The sequence below is a fragment of the Ailuropoda melanoleuca genome, chromosome 1, assembly GCF_002007445.2.
Source record: "Ailuropoda melanoleuca isolate Jingjing chromosome 1, ASM200744v2, whole genome shotgun sequence".
Taxonomy (NCBI): domain Eukaryota; kingdom Metazoa; phylum Chordata; class Mammalia; order Carnivora; family Ursidae; genus Ailuropoda; species Ailuropoda melanoleuca.
The window spans coordinates 37510400-37531728 of NC_048218.1; the positions used below are offsets into that span (position 1 = coordinate 37510400).

At 39.1% G+C, this 21329-nt stretch overlaps 1 protein-coding gene and 1 long non-coding RNA gene across 4 annotated transcripts in view; one reads left to right on the plus strand and one right to left on the minus strand.

The window, feature by feature from the left end:
• VGLL3 (vestigial like family member 3) overlaps positions 1 to 4673 on the minus strand; it is a 51795-nt gene extending 47122 nt beyond the window's left edge. For all 3 annotated transcript variants that reach the window (XM_011228064.3, XM_011228062.3, XM_019802254.2), the window contains exon 1: positions 4149 to 4673. In XM_011228064.3, the coding sequence (XP_011226366.2) occupies positions 4149 to 4274 (126 nt within the window). In that variant the 5' untranslated portion in view covers positions 4275 to 4673. The remainder of the gene's footprint in view (positions 1 to 4148) is intronic.
• LOC117801587 lies at positions 1603 to 18575 on the plus strand. Its single transcript, XR_004624297.1, has 3 exons — positions 1603 to 1797; positions 14036 to 14189; positions 18506 to 18575. It is a non-coding gene; the product is annotated as an uncharacterized LOC117801587 (long non-coding RNA).
• The last annotated feature ends 2754 nt before the right edge of the window (positions 18576 to 21329 follow it).

Sequence of the window (21329 nt, forward strand, 5' to 3'; positions counted from 1 at the left end):
TATATATATATATATATATATATATATATATATATATATATATGCACACACACACACACACACATATATATATGTTGGTTTAAGGCACTATATATATATATATATTAGAGAGCATTTTATGACCTAACCAAGGTGGCAAAGTACAGGGAAATAGTTTGGGGGGAAAAAAAAAACAACTCCTTACAAACTTATAACTGAGTTCTGCCTCCTATAAGCACTTAATTCTTTTAAGTGAAAACATGCAGACAGATTCACCCAGCTGTCCCCCTTGAAGAGGACAGAGTAAATACACTCTAACTTATATGAAGGCCAGAGTGTAATTGTTAAAAACCCCTATGCACAATTAGAAAACTGGCAATCTTTTTTTTTTTTTTTTGCTTTCACCACCTCATCAACAAATGACACGATTCTGAAAGCTTTACGTATCTTTTTAATGTTGACATTATGAATAAATGGGGGGGCAGATTTAGACAAAACAGACTGTCTACATTTAAGATGAGAAGTCCCCCGGGTATGAAGGGAATCTATGATTTCATATCATTTCCCTCAATTTTTCCTGACACTTATTTGGAAATTTGTCACTCTTAGTTCCTACTGTCACTGTTAGAATGCAAGCACATTCCTTTCTGGACACGTTCTGCAGTGTCATCATGCCTCCGGAGCATGGGCTGAGAGACTTGAGTCCAGAGTTCTTATGAGGAGATGTTAAAGAGACGGTGGGCATGAGCACCAGGGAGCGCAGCATCCCTCAGCAAACCCTGGTTGGATAAAGCACGCTGTAAGATTTACTCGCAGCCATGCAATTTCTAGGAATTCATGTCAGGGACTATAAAATTCACTCTGCAGACATATTGACAAATTCATGTAGCCTACTGTATGCCCAAGTAACACATCACAGTGTTGCCTGATATATATGCAGTTAACTATGTTTTTAAGACACCAGCCTATTACCCACCTACAATGCATAATATGCTCGACAAAAATCTGAACTTAAAATTTCAAGTAAAAATCCGTGCTTTTAAGGGTGAAGCAGAGTACGCCTGCCTGGAGAATGATATTCTATTATTTCAAAACTAATTTTCAGCTATATGATCATACACGAAGAGGAAAAATACACCTATGGATAAAATCCATCATCATAAACCATTATGCTATACTAACTTACAAGGACTTCTGAACCATACAGACTTGAGGGGAAAAAAATAAGTTCAAAGATGCATTACTACAACTGATTACAAAAGCAATACAAAGCTGAAATGCTTTCTTTTCTAACATTTTATCAATGACTGTGAAACTTTCTTTATAACTCTATCACTTTTTTTTGCTTTTCTTTTTTCTGCTCAACAAATCAATTTTTCAAATGCAGCAGGAGTGGTGGCCTTTATTTTTGTCTCCCAGGCAAGATGCTATTAGGGGTCACTTCCCATGGACAGAGAAAACAATCTTCATGGATAATAATGATAAAACCTTATGGAATGCAAAAACAACCAAAATATGTATTCTCAGATGACTGCATTAGGGCCAAGTCAATATTAGTCCCACTTCACCCACGCACCGCATAGTCTAAAAATGCTGTCAGCCTGATAAGGATTTCCTGATTTACTCTTTTTTCCAATAGAAAATATAGGTCATCAAAATAAACTCCTGACAGTAAAAGAACAGTAGTTATACTATCAAGTCTCTTTATTTCACTAGCCAGTTATAGTCAGTTTCCTTACTTAACAACAACAGAAAAAGTAACCTCCAATAAGCCGTTTTAGTAAATGTAACATGAAAATTTCCAAGCACACCTCTCAGGTAAGTTCTTTTTTTTTTTTTTTAAAGACTTTATTTTTATTTATGTGACAGAAAGACAGCCAGCGAGAGAGGGAACACAGCAGGGGAGTGGGAGAGGAAGAAGCAGGCTCCCAGTGGAGGAGCCCGATGTGGGACTCGATCCTCCAACGCTGGGATCACGCCCTGAGCTGAAGGCAGACGCTTAATGACTGCGCTACCCAGGCGCCCCTCAGCTAAGTTCTTAAAGTCAACTCAGCCAATTATCTGTTTGAACGATACCTACGGAACCCTAAAGTGTAATGAAGTTGACATTTACTAATATATGCAACTCCTCAATGTGGACAATTCAGGTGAAAAAGAAAGCTCATTCTTCAGTTTGTTGATGGTCTCAGCAAAAGAATGATATTTGAGGATTGAGTTGCAGCGCTATTATAAAAGTTATAGTACTAGAGTTATTTCTTACTGAAAACTGAATTTTATGATTAGTAATTCATAATTTTTCTGATACTGAATTTTATTTTCTAGCTCAAGAGTATTATAATCCTAACCTCCACCACAAATTCATGTATTAATGGAATTATTTTCAGAATCTATGGAACAAAACCCTATTCATAACTTCTATAGTTCAAGTTATTTTTTAAGGGGAAAAATACTTTTCTGTATGCTTAGTAATTTTGAGCCTGTTGCTTGTCCACATTCCAACTGACAATTGAGAGCCTCTACTGTCTCTGAGATGGAGGAAAGGAAGGGAGGAAATAGTGTGGTTCATCTGGGACTGAGTGTTTATAAAACACATAAAATGATATCCAGCATCTCTTTGCCTCACTTGCCTAATTTGTACCTAAATGGTTTTCTCTATTACTTATATCTTTTATATTTAAAATCAAAGAAAAGCAAACAGCATAACCAAAATGTTTCCATCTATCACCTTTGACCACAAATTACAAAATGCTTCCCCATTCTCTTTCGAAAATGTAATCTTAACTTCAAATGCTAAAGCTGCTGAATATTAAAAAAAAATGACAGTAATAAAGTGGGGCTCCTTCCTCTTTTGCCCTACTTGGTCTAGATAAGCCTATACTGTTTAGCAGGTAACTCTGGGGCATGTACCTTGCTCCAGAATCAGCTGAATTTTACAGTCCCTAAATTCTAAACTGAAGTTATGATTTCTTTCCAAAGAGTAGCCCTACAAACCTAGCAAAGAAACAGGTAAAGGGAATACAGAAATCAAAATTAATTATATAAATTATAATAAAGAGCCAAACCCTTAAGCCCACAATAAAACAAATGGTTCCTAAGAAATTTTTAAAAACCCAATCAATAAATTCTGTGGATGGTAATTTCCAAACCACATCTAGTTCCCCGATAAGTGCCCCCACCTCGGAGTGCATAAATTGTATTTTTAAAATCTCACCAAATCAACCCTAATTCCCTAATTCCCGGAGCCGGAGGACCCTACTTTGGTACAAGCTACTGCCACATACTCACATATGTGTTCTCTGTAGCACTAACTAAGGCTTGACACATATTCCGTTGGTGTCCAGAGAGGAATGCCCAGGGGTACCTAGTGCCAAATTCCCCACACCCTACTCTCCCTTCTAAAGGAACTATATCATCTCCCTGGTTCCAGAACCCTTTTTATCCGCAGTATTCTCCGTCACTCTCAGCATGGTGAAGACCCAACATCCAGTGATCCAAAGTTACCTCTTGAACGGGGGCACACTTCCACTAAGCTGAACTATAACATCTCTGTCTCTGTGCTTTGATGGAATTAAAAATGAATGAGGAAGTTTGGGATCAATTCCTTCCCTCTCAGTCACAGTCATAAGAAGGCAGACTCTACAGAGAAGTTCTAGTAACATTTGACAGACGTTACACTAGACCTCTGTTCCATAAAAGTTCCAGAAAGGTCATTCCATGAGCTCACTGTCCAGGTAGCCTCCCCTATGTCAGTGACACATTTTATCCTCTTAATCAAGAAAACCCTGAAACACTCCACCTTTTGAAAGAAAACAAAATATTTGATTTAAAGGAAGTTTACTCACATACTCCTAAGACAGATGCCCTTGGTGAGTTTCAGAGAACTGAGCCCAAAGAGCTAAGGTGGCTATGAGGAGCAGCCTCTGAGCTCCGGTGACAACAGCTCAATGAAGCCCCCAGCCAGGTAATGCCTCACATCGAATCCCCCACCCGTCCACCAGGCTGCTTGTCCCTTCCCGAAGCCTTTCTTCCTCTCTGCTCAAGGGCGCTCCTGCAGGTCCCAGAGCATCCTCCGCGCCACCCGTCCCGGCGGGACGTCGCCCGAGTCCCAGACAGATACTCTCGGTGCCCCTCGCCCCCGCCCCCGGCGAGCTGCCCGGTCGGTGACTCACCTGCTGGCCAGGTTGGGGCGCCGGGTGGTAGTAGGCTGTGGGGCAGGTTGCAGCTGCCACAGGGTTGGGCAGACACTGGGGCGCTCCATACGGCTGGGGGTGATACATCACCTCCGCACAACTCATGGCAGCCGGGGCAGCGGCGGCCCCCGAGCTCCCGCCGCCGCTCTACGCGCTCGGGCGACGGGCGCCGCCGCCAGCGCCGCAGCTGCCTCCTCTGTCGCTGCTCCAGCTGCTACTGCGGCGAAGGCGGGTCCTCGGCGGCCGCGGGCTCCGCGCGGGGCGCGGGCTCGGGAGGGGTTGGCAATCAGTGGGGGCCCATGCGCGGGCACCTTCATCTTCAGCCCCTCCGAGTGTCCCCTTGCCTGCGCTTATATAGCGGCTCCGGGACGCAGCGGCCCGCCGCGCGGCGGAGGCATGACAGTGCCCGGCTCCGGCGAGGACAGCAGCGCCCACCGCAGCGCCGCCGCAGCCGCAGCCCCGGCCCGGTAGGGCAGCCTTGGGGAGCCGGGGCTCTGGTTTGCATATACAAGGGAGGGGGGCGCTGGGGAGGAGGGGGGCACTTCGCCGCTCCAGGCTTTGACGCCAAGCTGTGCAAAGTTCCTCCAACTCCGTCCGCAGCGGGCGGGTCGCCCAGCGGGAGACCCCGGGGAGGGCCGGCTGCGGATTGGAGCGAAGTTTGAAGCCCTCTCCGCCTCCCGGCAGTGGGACGACGGTGGGAGGGGAACGGTATGCGGGAGGCTCAGCGCCCTCGGAGCTCCGACTTTCCGCCCGGTCTCTGTCACCTGGCTGTCAGGGCGGGGGCTTCCCAACCCCAGGGAACTTTAGGGGGGAACACCAACGCAGAGGCCAGGGCTAAACGAAGGCCAAGTATGCAAAGAGGTAAAACAGAACAGGCGCAAAATAAACTGGGATTAGCCCCTATGTTAAATATAACCGTAAGTGAAAGTTAACTTTATTACAAGTGCGCACATGCCAAGAATGCAACACGGTTTTCTACAAGTGATCTCCGCTTTAAGTTTACACCTTCATGGTATGAAATTCTTGTGGGACGTCAACCTTTTCTGGCTCTTCCTGCCTGGTTTCCATAGAGTAATAGACAATAACAACTGATTAAACCCACTCAGCTATTAAAAGTTTATCTACTTGCAAGTGTCTTATAATCCTCTCCAAAATTAAAAAAAAATATTTGTAGGAATATAACTGTATTTTGATATAATCAGGTAAAATAGAAAATAATTATAATTATAAATACGCAAACTCTATGAACTTTAACAAGTATATCTGACCCCTTATATTTAGGTATCCTCTTTCATGACACAGAACAGTTTCTTTGTTTTCAAAGAGACTATCCTTTGAGAAAAAGTCGATCTGGATGTCACATGTACTGATGTTGTTGTGGATTGAATTGTGTTCCCCCCAAATTACCCACTGTGACTGTGTTTGGAGACAGGGCCTATCAGGAGGGAATTAAGATTCAGTGAGGTCCTAACAGTGGGGTCCTAATCTAGGACTGGTATCCTTATACAAGAGGAACTGACACTAGGGCTCCCCGTCTGCGCTGGCACAGAGGAAAGGCTTTGGGACAGCCAGGGAGAAGGTGTAGTCTACAAGCCAGGGAGAAACTAGACACTAACCTTGAGGGCAGCTTGATATTGGACTTTTCGCCTCCAAAGATGTCAGAAAATAAATTTTTGTTGTTCAAGGCACCCAGTCCTGTGGTTTTTGTTATGACAGCCCCAGCAGACTCATAGAGATGTACAGTATTAATATACTGCTAATCTTGATATGAATGTGTATGTGTGTATACATAACTACACACACATACATAAATACATATATATTCACACATACACACTTATACACTCACATACATGAACTATAGTAATTGACAGGAACTCGTTGCTACTCATAACAGCTCCTATTCATTCATTCATTCTTTCATCTATTGAATATTAAAAATATATTTATTAAGGGCTTTCACAGTTTGGATTTTGTGCTTTTTGTAATGAAGAAGTATTCCTATCAATAAGACATATACGAACTTATTTGAAATGTTGGCACTGCCTTTTCAAAAACTGACATCCTCTGGTCATCCTTTGTCGTGTTCCAGATTCATCTATTTGTCTTCTATCTAGATGTTCCATAGGGACCTCAGTCATGATAGCACTGATATTTTCCCACAGTCCCAACCTGAGTCCACTTGACCCCAGCTTCACACTTCTACTGACTCTCTTCCCTCATCATTTATCTCTGCTGCTATAACCCTTAGTTCATGCAGCAACTTTCATCCAGACTCCTGCAGGTGGCTTCTACCTGATTTCCAGGCCCTAAGTAGAACCCTCTTCTGATCCATTCTTCACACAATTTATCCTTTTACTGTTTTCTGTCCCAGCCAGTGCAAATCCCACACAGTAGTAATGTTTTGTCCCTCTCTAAAAAACTTTTATAATAGCTCCCCATAATTCCAACTCTTTAACCTTCAAATTCTGGTCCCTGCCTATGTCACCATCTTCTGTACCTGTCCATTCAGCCCCGTGAATTGAGACCTCCCTTTCTAGGAAAAACCATGGTATCTCCTATGACCTTCCCTTTTTGTTCATGACCAGAACTTCACTTGCTAACTCCTTTTTGTTCTTTAGGGGATTACCTTCCAAAACATCCACTGAAGGCCAGCTTTGACGCCTCTACTTTTGGCAACTCCACACCCTATGAATCTTGCTCTCACCATACCGATTACATGATTTGAAATTGCCTTTTGCTTTTTTCCCCAACATGACCATGGCCACTTGAGAGCAGGGACTGTGATTTTTTTTTTTTATCTGTGAATCTCAATCATATAATGCCTGTCTTAAGCACTCATTGAATAAAGTATTTCAAAAAGGGGAAAAAATTCTTCAAGGGCTTACAAACTCATGGAGGATTAAAGCACATCAGTGAAGGTCAGAACATGGAACATGGTTTCAGATCCTATATCAGGATTTCTACCTTATGTTACAATGAGAAGATCCTTGTGATATGAGAAACTTCTAGACCTGCAGTGGAAAGTGACTAAATTAGGCCACAAAGTTAGTTTGCAAGGGCACCCTTTCCTCTACAGCAAGCCTCCTGTTTTAAACACTTAACAGTTACAACTGTATCTTCAAATAACTTAATTATCTGTAGCTCATTGTTTTTAACATAATTATGCTTTCATATATCTCCTCCACTAGACTTGCAGAAAGCATTTATATCTTGTTTATTTAACATTTAGATGTTCAGTATATATCTGTTGACTTAGAAAATAAAGCCAAAACTAATCCGAAATGTCCATACCCGCAATTTCTGTTATCTTCCTTGTTACCCATATGGCCTCTAGTATGTGCAAATATTTATTATATGACAAAGATGTAGTTCTTGGATACTAATAAGTCACGGACTCAGAAGTCTGGAGGTATTTGGCAAAATTTTTCTATAATGAAGTATCTTTGTTTTGATACCTTCCTCCATTTCTAAATTGTACTGATGAGGAAAAAATGAGAGACTAACAAAAAATTCTGCCCAGAATTAGAATCTAGAAGAAGTATGGACTGGACAGAGAGGGAAGATAACTTGTCAAGGGCTGGAGTCTTTATTTGCTCATTAATAAAATGTAGGATAATTCCTGTCAGGAAAGTAACTGACTTCCCAGGGTTTTAGAGTGGAAAAAATTCAAAACGATCATCTAGTCTAAAACATCTTTCAATGATAATCAAACACGTGGTCTGATTCATGTCTCCTACAGAATTGGAGGCACACTAAAATCAAAATCCCAAGTCTCTTGATTCTTGGTTCAGTTCTCTCTCTATCACCCCATGCTAAGGCTATATAAACAAGCACATATGTATATTTACATGTATACATACTGTATCTATGTATATATATACACACACATATATACACATGTATGCATGCATATTCATATATATCCATTTAAGCATATACACACATGAAAGAAAGAGGTTTTAGATTAGATCATTCTTCAGTCATCTTGGAGTTTCAGAAAGGGGTGGGGAAGAAAAAATGTAGGCCAATTGCATTTAACAGTAGTGAGTCACACAGATCAAAGAATGTGATCTGATCACTGGTGTACTTGTTGTCATGTCTACTATGTGGAGGTGTCACAATTACTTGGAATAAAATAATAATGAAATGGAACTTGATTATTTGTACTTTTGTGCTAAAGTTCCTGAAATTTTACCCTTTTATCTTTTATCTTCCTTCTCTCAAACTGTCCCACCTCCCTTCTGGTTCAGTTCTAATGTGGAACTAGATCTTACCCATTGATGTTTAACCTCTTTCTCTTTTCTGTTCCAGCCACTGCAATTCCAACAGCATACCAAAATTACCTTAACTGTTCCCAACTCTTCTGACTCAGGGGTTTACAGTCAACTCTATTTTTGGCCCCACTCACCACATTTCCCAGAATGTTCCCAATTTTACAGCTGGAATTTGGTGACATGAAATCCCAAACCAGTTTTATCTGGAGGGGTAACATGAAGTGGTTTTCCCAATATCTCCTGGGATAAGATAAGGCAAAAAGGAAAGCAGCTTTTATTTTTTTGAGTGATGACAGCCAGATTCGTCTTTAACTTGGGGTACAAGTGTAAGAAAACATATGGAATCTGCAATACACACACGTGGATTTCTAAAACTGTGTTTCTAAACCTTCCCCTCAGTTCACCAAACAGCTGATTCTTGACTCACCCTCTGGCCTCAGCTGAGCCTCCTCATAACGCAGCCCATTGTAGGAATCATGGCTCATAGAAGTAGGCTTGGGTCATCTGCACAGGGATTTTCCGAGGTCTTAAGTAAGGAAACATGGTGGTTCTAGGCAGAATAATGCTTCCCCAGCCCCCAAAAATATTATACTCGAATCCCTAGAATTTACGAGCACGCTTATTTCACATAGCAAAAGGGAGTTAAGATTGCTGATGGAATGAAGGCTACTCATGAGCAGATTTTAAGACAGGAAAATTATCTTGGATTATCTGAGTGGGCCCAGTGTAATCACAAGTGTCTTTTTAAGAAGGAGTCAGGAGGCAGAAGAGTCAGTGTCACGTTGATCTGAAGTGAGAAAGATTCTATGGGCCACTGATAACTGTGGAAGTGAAAGGAACCAACGAGCCAAGGAATACAGGCAGCCTCTAGAAGCTGCAAAAGGCAAGACAGGGGCCCTAAAGCGGCCAGAAGAAACACAGCCCGGCCGACATCATTTTGGACTTCTGACCTCCAGAGTTGTAAGATAATAAATTTGCATGGTTTTAAGTCACTGAGCTTGTGGCAATTTGTTACAGCAGCAATAGGAAACTAATACAATAGTTTAATGGGGAAAGAGGGACTAGAAGGAAGGACTTTTGGTGAGCATGTCCCCTTTGCCCAACAGATTCCTATGAGGAGAGGCACAATTAGGAAGAGGGCCAGTGGGGAGTACTCTAAACCTCAGAGCCACAGAGGGACTCTGGTTGCCTGGATCTAGGAGTGGTGCCAGTAATACCAATGGAATGGTTGTAAAAAGAGAAGGTCAAAACTCACATGTAAAGCAATAAGCCACTTTATTCAGTTGTCCTTTAGGATCACCTGCCTTAAGTGGGCCTTCCTCAAGGCTCAGCAACTTTACTATGTTTCTCTAGCCTATTTACCCACGTCTTCTTGCAACTGTTGCCTCCTATCTTCTCCACCATTCTCAAGTCCCACAAATTCATTTTCTCCATATTCTCCTTTGCCATTCCCTATTGAGTCCACTTGCAATCACACTTCTGTCTCATCACCCCATCAAAATTTGTTAAAGTCCAGTAATGATCATGCTAACAAGCTCAAAGTTCATTTTTAAACTGCATCCTAATTGATGCTTCATAAATTTTGACATCAAAACTTAATCACTCCTTAAAATTCTCTCCTCTTGACATCCTTCCATGACATCCCCATCCTAATCTGTCTACTTACACTTTGTCTATTCTTTCTCAGTTTCCTCTGCCAAGTTCTCCTCTACTGAAACTCTAAATATTGAGTTTCTTGATTGATTGCTTTGTCCTAGGCCTGTTTCTTACCTTACTTTATCTTCTTATCTTGCAAATAATTCACAAAAAGTAGCCTCCAACCCAGAGCATTCCTCAAAACCCAAGACTTATGGAGTGGAGATGTATCTTATATGGAGTTCTAAAGGCAATAAATAAAGCAAATGAAACCATATGCAGCCCAAATTATTACTGAAAATTTCTTTAATATCCCACAATAAACTGGATACACATGTACTGAGTCTCAATAAGTTCAACACAGATCATTTGAGCTTCAGCATTGAAAATACTTTTCTTGGGTTGAACACCAGATGACGTATGGCCCATGTTTAAGGAGTCATGTCTCTTAAGAATTATGCTAATTTTTAAATGCTAAAATCATACTCAAATTTACAAGATATACATATAATGTGAGAGAAGCATGTGGGAATTTAGACCAATTCATGGAATAATAGATTAATGTATTCCATGTTACTCTTACTCTGGGCTAGATCAATGTCCACTGAGTTGAACTGTGAATATAGTGCTTCTTTATTATAAATTTCTCTCCATCTCTCTCCCTCTCTCTCTTTCTCTGTCTCTCTGTTTCCCTCTCTCTCTCATTTCCCCTGTCTCTCGTCCTCTGCCAATTTACGTCCATATCCTCCTACCCATTTCCTCCTGTCCACTGTGAGACTTCGTTGTAACGCATGCCATCCATTCATTTGCTTCAGTACAATGAACTCTCTCCCTTTGACTTTGCATGCACTATTTACTTGGAAAATTCTTTCCCTCCACACTTGGTCTAGTTGCCATCTAGGTCTTAGCTTAAACTTGCTTTCTCAAAGACACTTTCCAATTTAAAGTACACCCCATCCCAACCCCACCATTCTCCCCAATACCTGCTTGCTTATCACCTTCCTTTCGAAATACAGGTTTTTTTTTCTCAACTTTTTTCCCCCTTGTCTCTCCATTATGATTCATACAGGCATAAAACACATATGTTTTATAAACTATTATATCATAGTACCTAATAGTTATTTATTAAATATTTATTGGATGAGGTAATGATTTCGTGCTTTATTAAGGGATAATTTCCTTTGGGGTTCAACACAGTCACAGTTGTAGGGATAGGCTTAGCTTAAAAGTCGATTTTCATCACTTGAAATGTAGGTTATAGACTAATTAGATTATTTAAAGTATGTTCTTTTATAAGAGGATGAAGGATAATGGAAGGGGTTTATATAGATCAGGTGTTTAGGACTTTTGTACCTTCACAGAGAAAATGGTGACAAAAGGAACTCACACTTATGAGGCCAGGCATTTATGTTAAAATTGATTTTAACTCACTCATTTAATTCTCACAATGATCCTATGCAGTAGTTGTTATCATCATTGTAGATATGGAAGAGCTGAAGCACAGAAAAATATTTTAAATATCACCTAGTTTGTGAGTGGCTGAGTCAGGATTTGACTGCAGTGTCAAAAAAAAAAAAAAAAACCAGAAAACAAAAAAACCATACCACCTAATACTGAATGGGCACTAAGTCTAATTAAACAGTCTCTCTCTATATATATATATAACTTCACATATACGTATGAAGGAGGTAAGAAGATAGATTCACTAAAGAATTAACAAGCCTCAGAGACGACTTCCTAGATCTATTATTTGTCTAATGGGTCAATTTAATAAAAATTTCTACTGAGCCTGGGTTTCCAAATTTAAGAACTGGTTTGGAAAGAAGTGGACAAGGAGCTCCTGAAAATTCTCAGGTTCAACGGAATAATTAATTTCAAGGGATTATAGGAGCAACTTCCATAATTTCTCTTTGGGTAGAATCAAGAACTTTTATCTCAAAAGTACTTTTCTGGTTAATTTTTCTTCTTTTTGGTTCCTTAATAGTGTATTAAAAATTGAATAACTTTTGATATTACCAGAAACATGGCCATGGTTTCAGGCAACAAGGTCTTTCAAAGGAGTAAAGAAGAGTGACCAGAGTAGGCAGGTGGACAGGACAGCAAGCTGTGTAGGAGAGAAGTCACCAGCAGAGGACCTCCTTACAAGTGGGGCAGAGGCTGGCCATGCTGTGGAGTGACTAGAAAATTCAGGATCACAATTGGACCCTCAGATATCCACATGAAGATTAAAAACAGCACAAACATTGCCTTCAGAAAAAACTCTGACCTTCAGTTTTCTCATATCTAGTAAAGATAGCCACATTCATAGGACTTCTCTGAGGATGAATAAATAATGTATATAAAGCTCATAAGGGGGACACCTGAGTGGCTCAGTTGGTTAAGCTTCTGCCTTTGGCTCAGGTCATGATCCCAGGATCCTGGGATTGAGCCCCATGTCTGGCTCCCTATGCTTGCTTCTCCCTCTCCCTCTGCTGTTCCCCCTGCTTGTGTTCTTGCTCTCTCTCTCTCAATAAATAAAATCTAAAAAAAATAAAAATAAAGTTCATAAGGTACAACCCGCCCCATGCCGAACTTCAAAATATTAATGACTTCCCTGTCACAAACCTACCTTGGCAAGTTGTAGAATAGACAAAAATCAAGAACAAGACCTATCATAGAACAACTAAAAACTTAAAAAAAACATAATGTGGGGGTCTTTTTAAGAGTTCTGGTCTAAACATGCACAAGCCAACCACCCAGTCCTGTGAATTCAAGGACAATCTAGGGTGGAAGACACGTGAGAGTTATGCATGGCACATGCCTCTGATGTTTTGCCTTATTTTATTCGCTTTCAGCCTGGTAAGATTTGATGGGTGAGCTTGTAATAGCATGTTCTCTCTGTTGAATATTTTAAAAACATCCATGTAAGAATTTCTTAGTGCTTCCTACAGGTATTATTTGTATCTGAGGTATTATTTGTATCTGAGTCAAGGTGGCATCTTTTTTTTTTTCCTTTTCTGATGGTTTTCAACATCTAGTAAAGTGGTCCCTTCTCTGACTATTTACTCATCTTATAATGTCTTTAGGTTAGAGCACACAGTGCTAGTTACAGGTTGAAGACCTCACTTATGGATTCTGAGGATAGTTTCACTTATTTGCAATTAATATGAGGCTATTTCTAATCCTTATAGTTTGGTTTGCTTGACAAAAAGTGAGATTTTAAATATCTCTGGTTGATTCAGCAGACACATAGCAAATGGCATCACCTGCTTCCCGAGTTCTGACATAGGAGGTTTGCCACGACCCTCTCTTAGTACCTCAATATACCACCTAGAATGTATTCCTGAAACAGTCAACATGCTGTCTTTGCAGAGGTTTTTTTGTTTTGTTTTTTAAATTAATTTTGGTTGGAATTGTAGGATTTCATAGTACTCCTGATCTAGTGTATTTTCTAGAGATTTAGTAATAGAGGAATCTAAGCTGGGAAACAGTGAGAAGAGATGAAGAGATATCAAGATACTTCTTGGCCCGTATTAAAAAAATCAGTAAGGAGTACGTACTACATCATGAAATACAATCATTTGTCCTCATGAAAGATAATGACAGACCATTAATTCATTGTGTACCTTGAGTTCCTTGTCTGTTTCTTTGCTGGTTTTCCTGGTAGTCATGGTAGATCTGGGCTAATTTAACTACACTGTCTCTGTCAGCCTCTGACAAGTGGAATACAATCACATGAAGTCTGGCGTGAGTGTGGGTACAGCTCTTTCCAGGGAATGGAACAAAGCTAAGTAAGCCAGGAAGGATTAAACCCTTGATCTTGGCATCGTTAACACTCTGTTCTAACCCATTGGGCTAACTAGCCACAGACAAAGACCAATTGGACTAATAAATCACAGCAGCCAGAACAATGTGGTTTGAATTTATTTCTCATTTTTAATACATTGGTTTTATAATTGGATTTAAATATTTTAGGATTAATGAAGCCAAAGGCCCATGTTGCTGTCATTCAGAAGAGAGAGAGCAGAGAGAAAAAGCTATGCCACACAACTTTCCACGATCACCAGGCACAAAATGGCACTATGGGCTGTGCTGTCACTTTGTACAAGAGGTGTCAACCTGGAACATTGTGAGTAAATTACAAGTTTTGTAAGTAATTTATGTTAAATAAACACAATAGAGATTTTGCGTTTAAGGAAACCTTTCTGGACCACTTAGAAGGCCCATAACTTTGATGAAACAAACAAATAAAATTACTCCACTGTTTATTGTTTGTTTGGTTTTGCCAAATTTTCATGCACTGAGTTTGATCCAAAAATGAGGTCTGCATGGTACCTCAAATCCTGAATGTGATTTATTTGTATCCCAACTGCCTATTTCATTCTTATTATATAAAAAGATCATTGGAGAGGATATCTTAACATTATTATCCCAGTGGCTTTAGATGCCTGGAGTATATTCAAAATCCCACTTACTTCCAAGGCCCATTATAAGGAATGGAAGCATATCTTCCAGGAAGCATATCTTAACATGTTAAAACTGACTTCTTTTATACAGTTATAATTTGTACTGCCTGCACCTTTTTTTTGTGGCTTGATTGTATGCAATTATTATTATTGTTATTCTTTATTTTGCCCTGATCATTTCAATGACCATAATTGCCTCCCTTATGAAAAGGTAAAACAATAAATTCCACAGGGAAATGGCAGAGTTAGATATTTCTTTGGTGGTTCACACAGCACCAGAAGTAAGTACAGTGTAAGCGTGCTGTAGTTAATTTGAATTGAATGACTCACTCTGTGATCTGTTAGTGTTGTGGAATTGTTAATCTATAATGTTCTTTTTTTTTTTAAAGAATTTTTTATTTATTCATTTGAGACAGAGAGATACGGGGGGAGAGAGAGAGAGAGAGAGAGAGAGAGAGAGAGAGAGAGAGCAGGAGCAGTGAGGAGTGGCAGAGGCAGAGGGAGAAGCAGACTCCCCGCTGAGAAGGGAGCCACTGTGGGGCTGGATCCCAGGACCCTTGAGATCATGACCTGAGCCAAAAGCAGAGGCTTAACCATCTGAGCCACTCAGGTGCCCCAATCTATATAACATTCTTGTTTGGGTCTCTTTCAACACCAAATATGAAGAACACAGATGCTAAGAATATTTTATGTGAACTCTACTCAGAAAATATACCTTTAATTATTGGTTAGCCTAATTTTCAGTCCCTTCTTTGACAATAATGTCTTCAAACGCGTGTCTCTTTTTGTATTGTCTATAGAATAATAACACAATGTTGGATGACGAGTATTTTCAATACTTTTTTTTTCATTTTCTAAGGATTTTAATGTGAGCAGTTTCTTTAACACAGTATAACTGTAGTACAACTGAAAAATATAAAATCCATTGAAATTTCAGGAGATTCATATCATCTCCAGTGACAATAAATCATAGCCATTCATCCTTCATATGTTAGTGTCCAAAAAGATTACAAAATCAAGTCCACCCTAGTAGTATAGGTAGAGATGGATTCCCTAGTTATCTAATCATAACAGAAATTTGATCAGGATAAGGAAATAAAGTAACAGTAATAATAGTGATAATAATAATGATAACAATAATAGTTAACCTTTATATAGTACCAGCTATGTGCCTGGCACTTTATATATATTGACTCATTTAATTCTCATGAAACCCTCATGAGGTAAATACAATAATTATCTCCATTATATAGATCAGGAAATCAAGGCGTCAGGTGGTTAAGTGATTTGCTCAACATATTCACCTAGGTAATCTGGTTCCACAGTCCAGCTCTTAACCAGTGTGCATATCACATCTCAAAAGGGATGCTGAAAACAGTGGAATTTTGGCAATTCTGGATGATTTTACACATTCTAGGACAGTCTCTTGTCTACAACTTTTTCTTAGCAGTTGAACAAATAACATCATTTCTAATGTCTACAATGATGTTCTAGACTTGAGCAGTGTTCCCCAGAAGGACAGAAGCATGGGTGACAACAATCTGTCCCCACATACACCACCTTCCTGGAATCTCAAAAAGATAGAGCCAGTAAAAGCAAACAAAATAAAACAGTATCTCTATTGCCTTAATACTTGTTTCATTTTCTTACTTATAATATCCAAATATAAATTGTGTTCATTTCTTAAAAGTGAATAACTGAAATAATGATATGTCTGCTGCCAACTTTGTGGGATTAAATCTCATAAATTCTCAAGGACTGAACTATTTGTTTAGAATTTCCCTGGAAGCACACCATGTTCTTTATGGATAATAACAAATTTTAAAAAAAAAACCCTAAAAGAAATTTCAGAGCATTTGATAATCAGGTCATGACATCATCAATTTCAGATACGCTGAGAATATGAGGAACTTGATATGAACAGATGGGAGAGATAAAGAAATCTGGGAGCTATTCTGAGGCAGTGTGAGGTGCAATATTGAATATTAATTGTTGCTTCAAGCTCGGGAAATGTGCAAACATTGGTCGTTAACGATAGCACTGTTCCTCGAAGTATGGTCTACAGTCCAGCAGAATTATTGTCTACAGGTTGTTAGAAGTAGAAACTCTCAGGCCCCAGCCCAAACCTGCTGCATCTGAACCTACATCTACATTTTGATAAGATCTGCCAGGTGATTCCTATGCACAGTAAAATCTGAGAAGCACTGAACCAGAGTGTCTATGCTCAATATCAACATGTAATATCAAAACACTTATATTTAACCTAGCATAATTTTAAGACCCACAACCAGCTGGTAGAAATAGACTAATGGTGATCTATTTTTGGCAATTTAAATATTACAGAACCATTTTGCAGGCAGTTAGCTCACTTAATATCCTCATTCTGTTATGAGAAAGTCAGAATATGTGTTTTTCATGATGAAACTGTTGCTAAGAGAGAAGCTATAAAGGGGCCAAATACATAGAGGTAGTAATTTACAGTTAGATCTTCTAAATCCAAATCCAGTACCTTTCCCATTCACAAGCAAACCATCTGTAGTTGTCGGAATATTTTTAGGTTGTATCCTTGGAAATGCTAAAAAGTTGATAGTATTTTTCTAAGAAACAACTTATTCCCTGTTACAGCATCCAGTCTTCCTAAACGCAGTAAAGGTAATCTCAGTCAAATACCATAAGCTCAGTCATTGACAAGTTTTCTCAACTTTTTCTGGGTACACTCATGATTTCAATAAAGAGGACATTTCAGATTTTCCCCTTCTCCTGAAATGGTATTAGGCTATGTGGAGGTGGGGGCAGGGGGCTATGCTGTGGAGGGGAGGCCATGGTTGCTTCAGTTCTTAGTCTTGACTCCCCACAACGCTGCCTCTACCCATTTCCCACACAATGGTGACATTCTTGGGAAGCTGCTGCCCCTCAGCATGTCAGACAAAGGGCAGAGACGCAAGCATTGTATCCTTTCCAATTTTGTTTATGACTGACTTTAATTGTTCCTCCTCCCTTTTCAGGACCAACTGGAAAGATGAGGGTGGAAGGGGAAGAGGACAGGGCACAGAAACCTGCTCTCCTTTGCCTTCCCCAATGTCTAACTCTCTAGCTTCCTCTGTAACTCTTCCCCATTTCTTCCAGCACAGAGAATTATTATCTCTTCAAAGGCAGGAAAAACTTGATCTTCAGGTATTCTCGTGTGGCTTTTTTCTAAAGCTTAAAAGCCAGGAATTTGTTCTCTAGTTTCCATAGTTGCCACTCCTCCTTGAGGCAATACCTGCGTAAAGTCTAGTGGCCTAAATGGAGGAGAGGTGACAGGCTAAAATAGAATGAGGTATAGCGAGCATCAGTTAATACTTAAAAATACTGTCCTTCCTGGTGTCCTATAATTCTCATGAGATAATATATAAGGCCAGAGGTGCTGGACTCTCTAGAATTTAAATCACAGGAAATTAGGCTCACTCCATCTATGTTTGTCTGACAACATCTAAGGCACTATATATATTCAGTTCTTAGTGGTTCTCCTTAAATGTTATTGACAATTTAAGGGATGGCCAGAGGAAAATAATCAGCAAGGTAAGATATCTGAGAATGATTTCATGGTTGGCCTGATTATAGGAATTATGACCATGTAGCCTAGGAAAAATAAAGACTAAGGGGAAATAAATATTTGAATGTCTATCATATCATGTGGAAAAGAGTAAACATTTGTTGCTGTGTTTTGTTCTAAGGGAAGACTTAGAATCAATGAATTAAGTTTAAAAAAAATCAAATTTTAGTTCAAATTAAGTACACCAGAGACAACTCTGCCATTTTCATTTTACTCCTGCATACAGGAATTGGGAAGAGCCCCAATTCCTGAGCTATCACTTAGAAGAGAAAGCCATCAGGAAGGCGAGTTTCCTGACCCATATTGAATGATAATGTGAAAAAGAAATAAACTTTTTATTAAGTAATGTCATTCAGTAATATCTTGTAATTTTTGTTATCACAGCATACCCTCCCCTAGCTTGATTAATACAATAAGGAAGAACTTCCAAAGAAAGGAGGTCAGCAAAGGACTGAATTTCCCATGCAGAAATACTACCCTATTTTGGAAACTGTCAAGCAATAAAGAGTATATGTTTATTAACAAATGTGTTCAAAAATTATTTATACATTTATTAAGCTTTATATTCAGTGAGTGCATATACCATCCCAGCTATTCTATCATGCACTGGAGAAGAAGTGGTAGGCAAGACTAGCATGACCTCTCAGTATTGGCTAGCAGTTTTGATTAGGTGATTCCCATGTTTGCTTCCCATTCTAAGGTTTTTAGTGTCAATTTAATAAATTAATAGAATATTGCTACCACCACATCCTACGGTATAATGTTCCTGTTGCTATAATATCTAGCTATCCTCATTTTTTCTATATACCTGAGAAGAATATGTTTGCATATGTATATGTGTATTTTTGTGTTTAGACAGATATGTTTTACATTTCTGATAATTCACCTAATGATTGTCAGGAATTATGAAGAATTTGAGATTTTATCCAGCTGACAAGTTAACAAGTTAGCTTGGATGCTAGCAGAAGGCAAAAGACTCCTGGATCAGAAACAAAGGACAGTTTATTATTCACAGCAATAGTTACAGCCAAAATATCAGCATTTGCCTGAGTCTCAATTCCTACAAGGAGGAATGATGAGGTCCAGGTGACATATGTGCATGCAATGGGTTACATTACAGGAATCCCAAATTTAGAAAATGTCAGTCTTTCAGAATTGGCTGCAAGCAAGCCTGCCCACACTTTGTCCCAGAGAGAGGCATTGATTCTTTTATAATGAACAACAGTGTCTCCCTCTGCTCTGGAGGGAGACATATCTCTGTCTACCAAGGTTGTTCTGTACATAAACATCTTTGAAAATAAAATCAGAAAAAAAGGCTGTCAGTGCTTTTGCTCACAAGACATGCAGAAACATTAGAGGTCCATATAGAATTGTCTTGTAATGATACCCCACTGGATTATAAACTGCCATGAACCAGAACTAAGCCTAATTTTTCATCACCATACCTTCAATTTCTAGCACAGTCCCTGGGAGTCAGTAAAAGGAGCTATCACTTACTGAGGTCTTATCATATGCCAGGACTTTTCAAACATTGCATGTGTTAACTTAATCCCAGCAACTACCATATGATAGTTACAAATATTACCTGTACTTTACATATGAGGAAGCTGATATAAAAAATGTTTAGCAACTCATTTAAGATGTTCTAATAGTTAACTCAGCTAATAAGCAATTCCACTAATAAGTGGTAGAATTTAAATAAGCATATCGTGAAGCAGTGGACTGAATGAATGGATGGATGGACAAAGAAGTCTGGAAGAGAAAAGCATCTGCAAGCATATGCATCAAACTATGTACCAGGTTGCAATTTTGAGTTTGAACCCAGTGCAGTTCTGTCCCGGACCTCACATACTACTAAAACCAGACTAAAATCAGAGGCTAATGCATATTGTTATAGTATCTGCTGATTTCTGTAACTGCAATCTGCTCAGAGACTCTACATGTAAGTCCGCACTGAAGCATGTCTAATTGAAGCTTTACTGTCTAGGTTTCATTTGCCCGACTTGGCCAAACTTCATGGTAAAAGACTAATTCTCTCTGAAAAAATATGAGAATTTATTTCATACTTATTGTTCTTAGCAGTATGTTCATTGGCAGAACATTAAAAACAAGCAGAATTGCTCTGTTTTATTAGCTGTGGAATAAATGTACAATGGAAAAACCAGCTCACGACTGAAACAGAGAAAAGTCATTTTTGTGCTATGTCGCTATCCCTGTATGTAGACAGTGCTGTAGCTACACAAAGTACCTACCACACTATGTCTTGATTTTTGTTTTTCAAAAAATGCAATCTGTTTATTTCAAATCCCCTTCATTATAGAATTCTCTCTTTTGTCCAGCTGTAAACATAAATTGACATGTTCTGGGGTGGAAGGAGACTGAAAATATGTATTCCTTCATATCAACAGGGTATATATGTGGACAGCAAAGTGGGAGAATAGAGGGGAAAGTTCAGAAAATTGGAAAAAATGCACCCATAATTCAATACTACAACACTAGAATCATTGTCACATCAATGTGTATTTTCTTCCAATATTTGCTTTAAGTAATTCATCAATAAATTCACACAATATTTATTGAGCATCTACTATGTGCCAGATATAGTTTAAGATGCCAGGGATAAGAGGTATACAAAATGAAACAGACAAATATTCCTTCTGCACATTCTAGAGAGGGTTTTTTTAGATGGTATACAACAAATTTTGAAAATTGCTTTTTAAATATATGAACAAATGTTTAAATGTTCCTTTTTGGTTTTTATAACTATCATCTTTAAGGACTGAATTATCTTCCCTGAACAGCTAATGACAAACTATTTTTGTGTAGTTGTTATATTTTCTTGTTTTGTTTTGGTTTTTGTGTTTTGTTTTGTTTTTTTTTAGCAAATAACCCCATAATGAACATCTTGACAGATCAATTTTTCCTCCATATTTGTAGAAAGACATATATTCTTTCAGCACATATTTCCCCTGGACTTCTGCATGCTGCCTTTGGACCCCGTTCTGCTCTCATTTTGTGCAAGAGTCACATTTAACACATTGACATTTCTGCCAAAAGAATTGTCATTGAATGACTTCAGAGGTAGCAAAGAGTAATGCTTCTGAAATCTCCTTCATCCACAGCTGATAGCTGACATTTCAAGGTTAAAGTTCCATCTTTGTTCATTTTTAAAATACACACACCACTATGATACTATCTTGCAAATCTG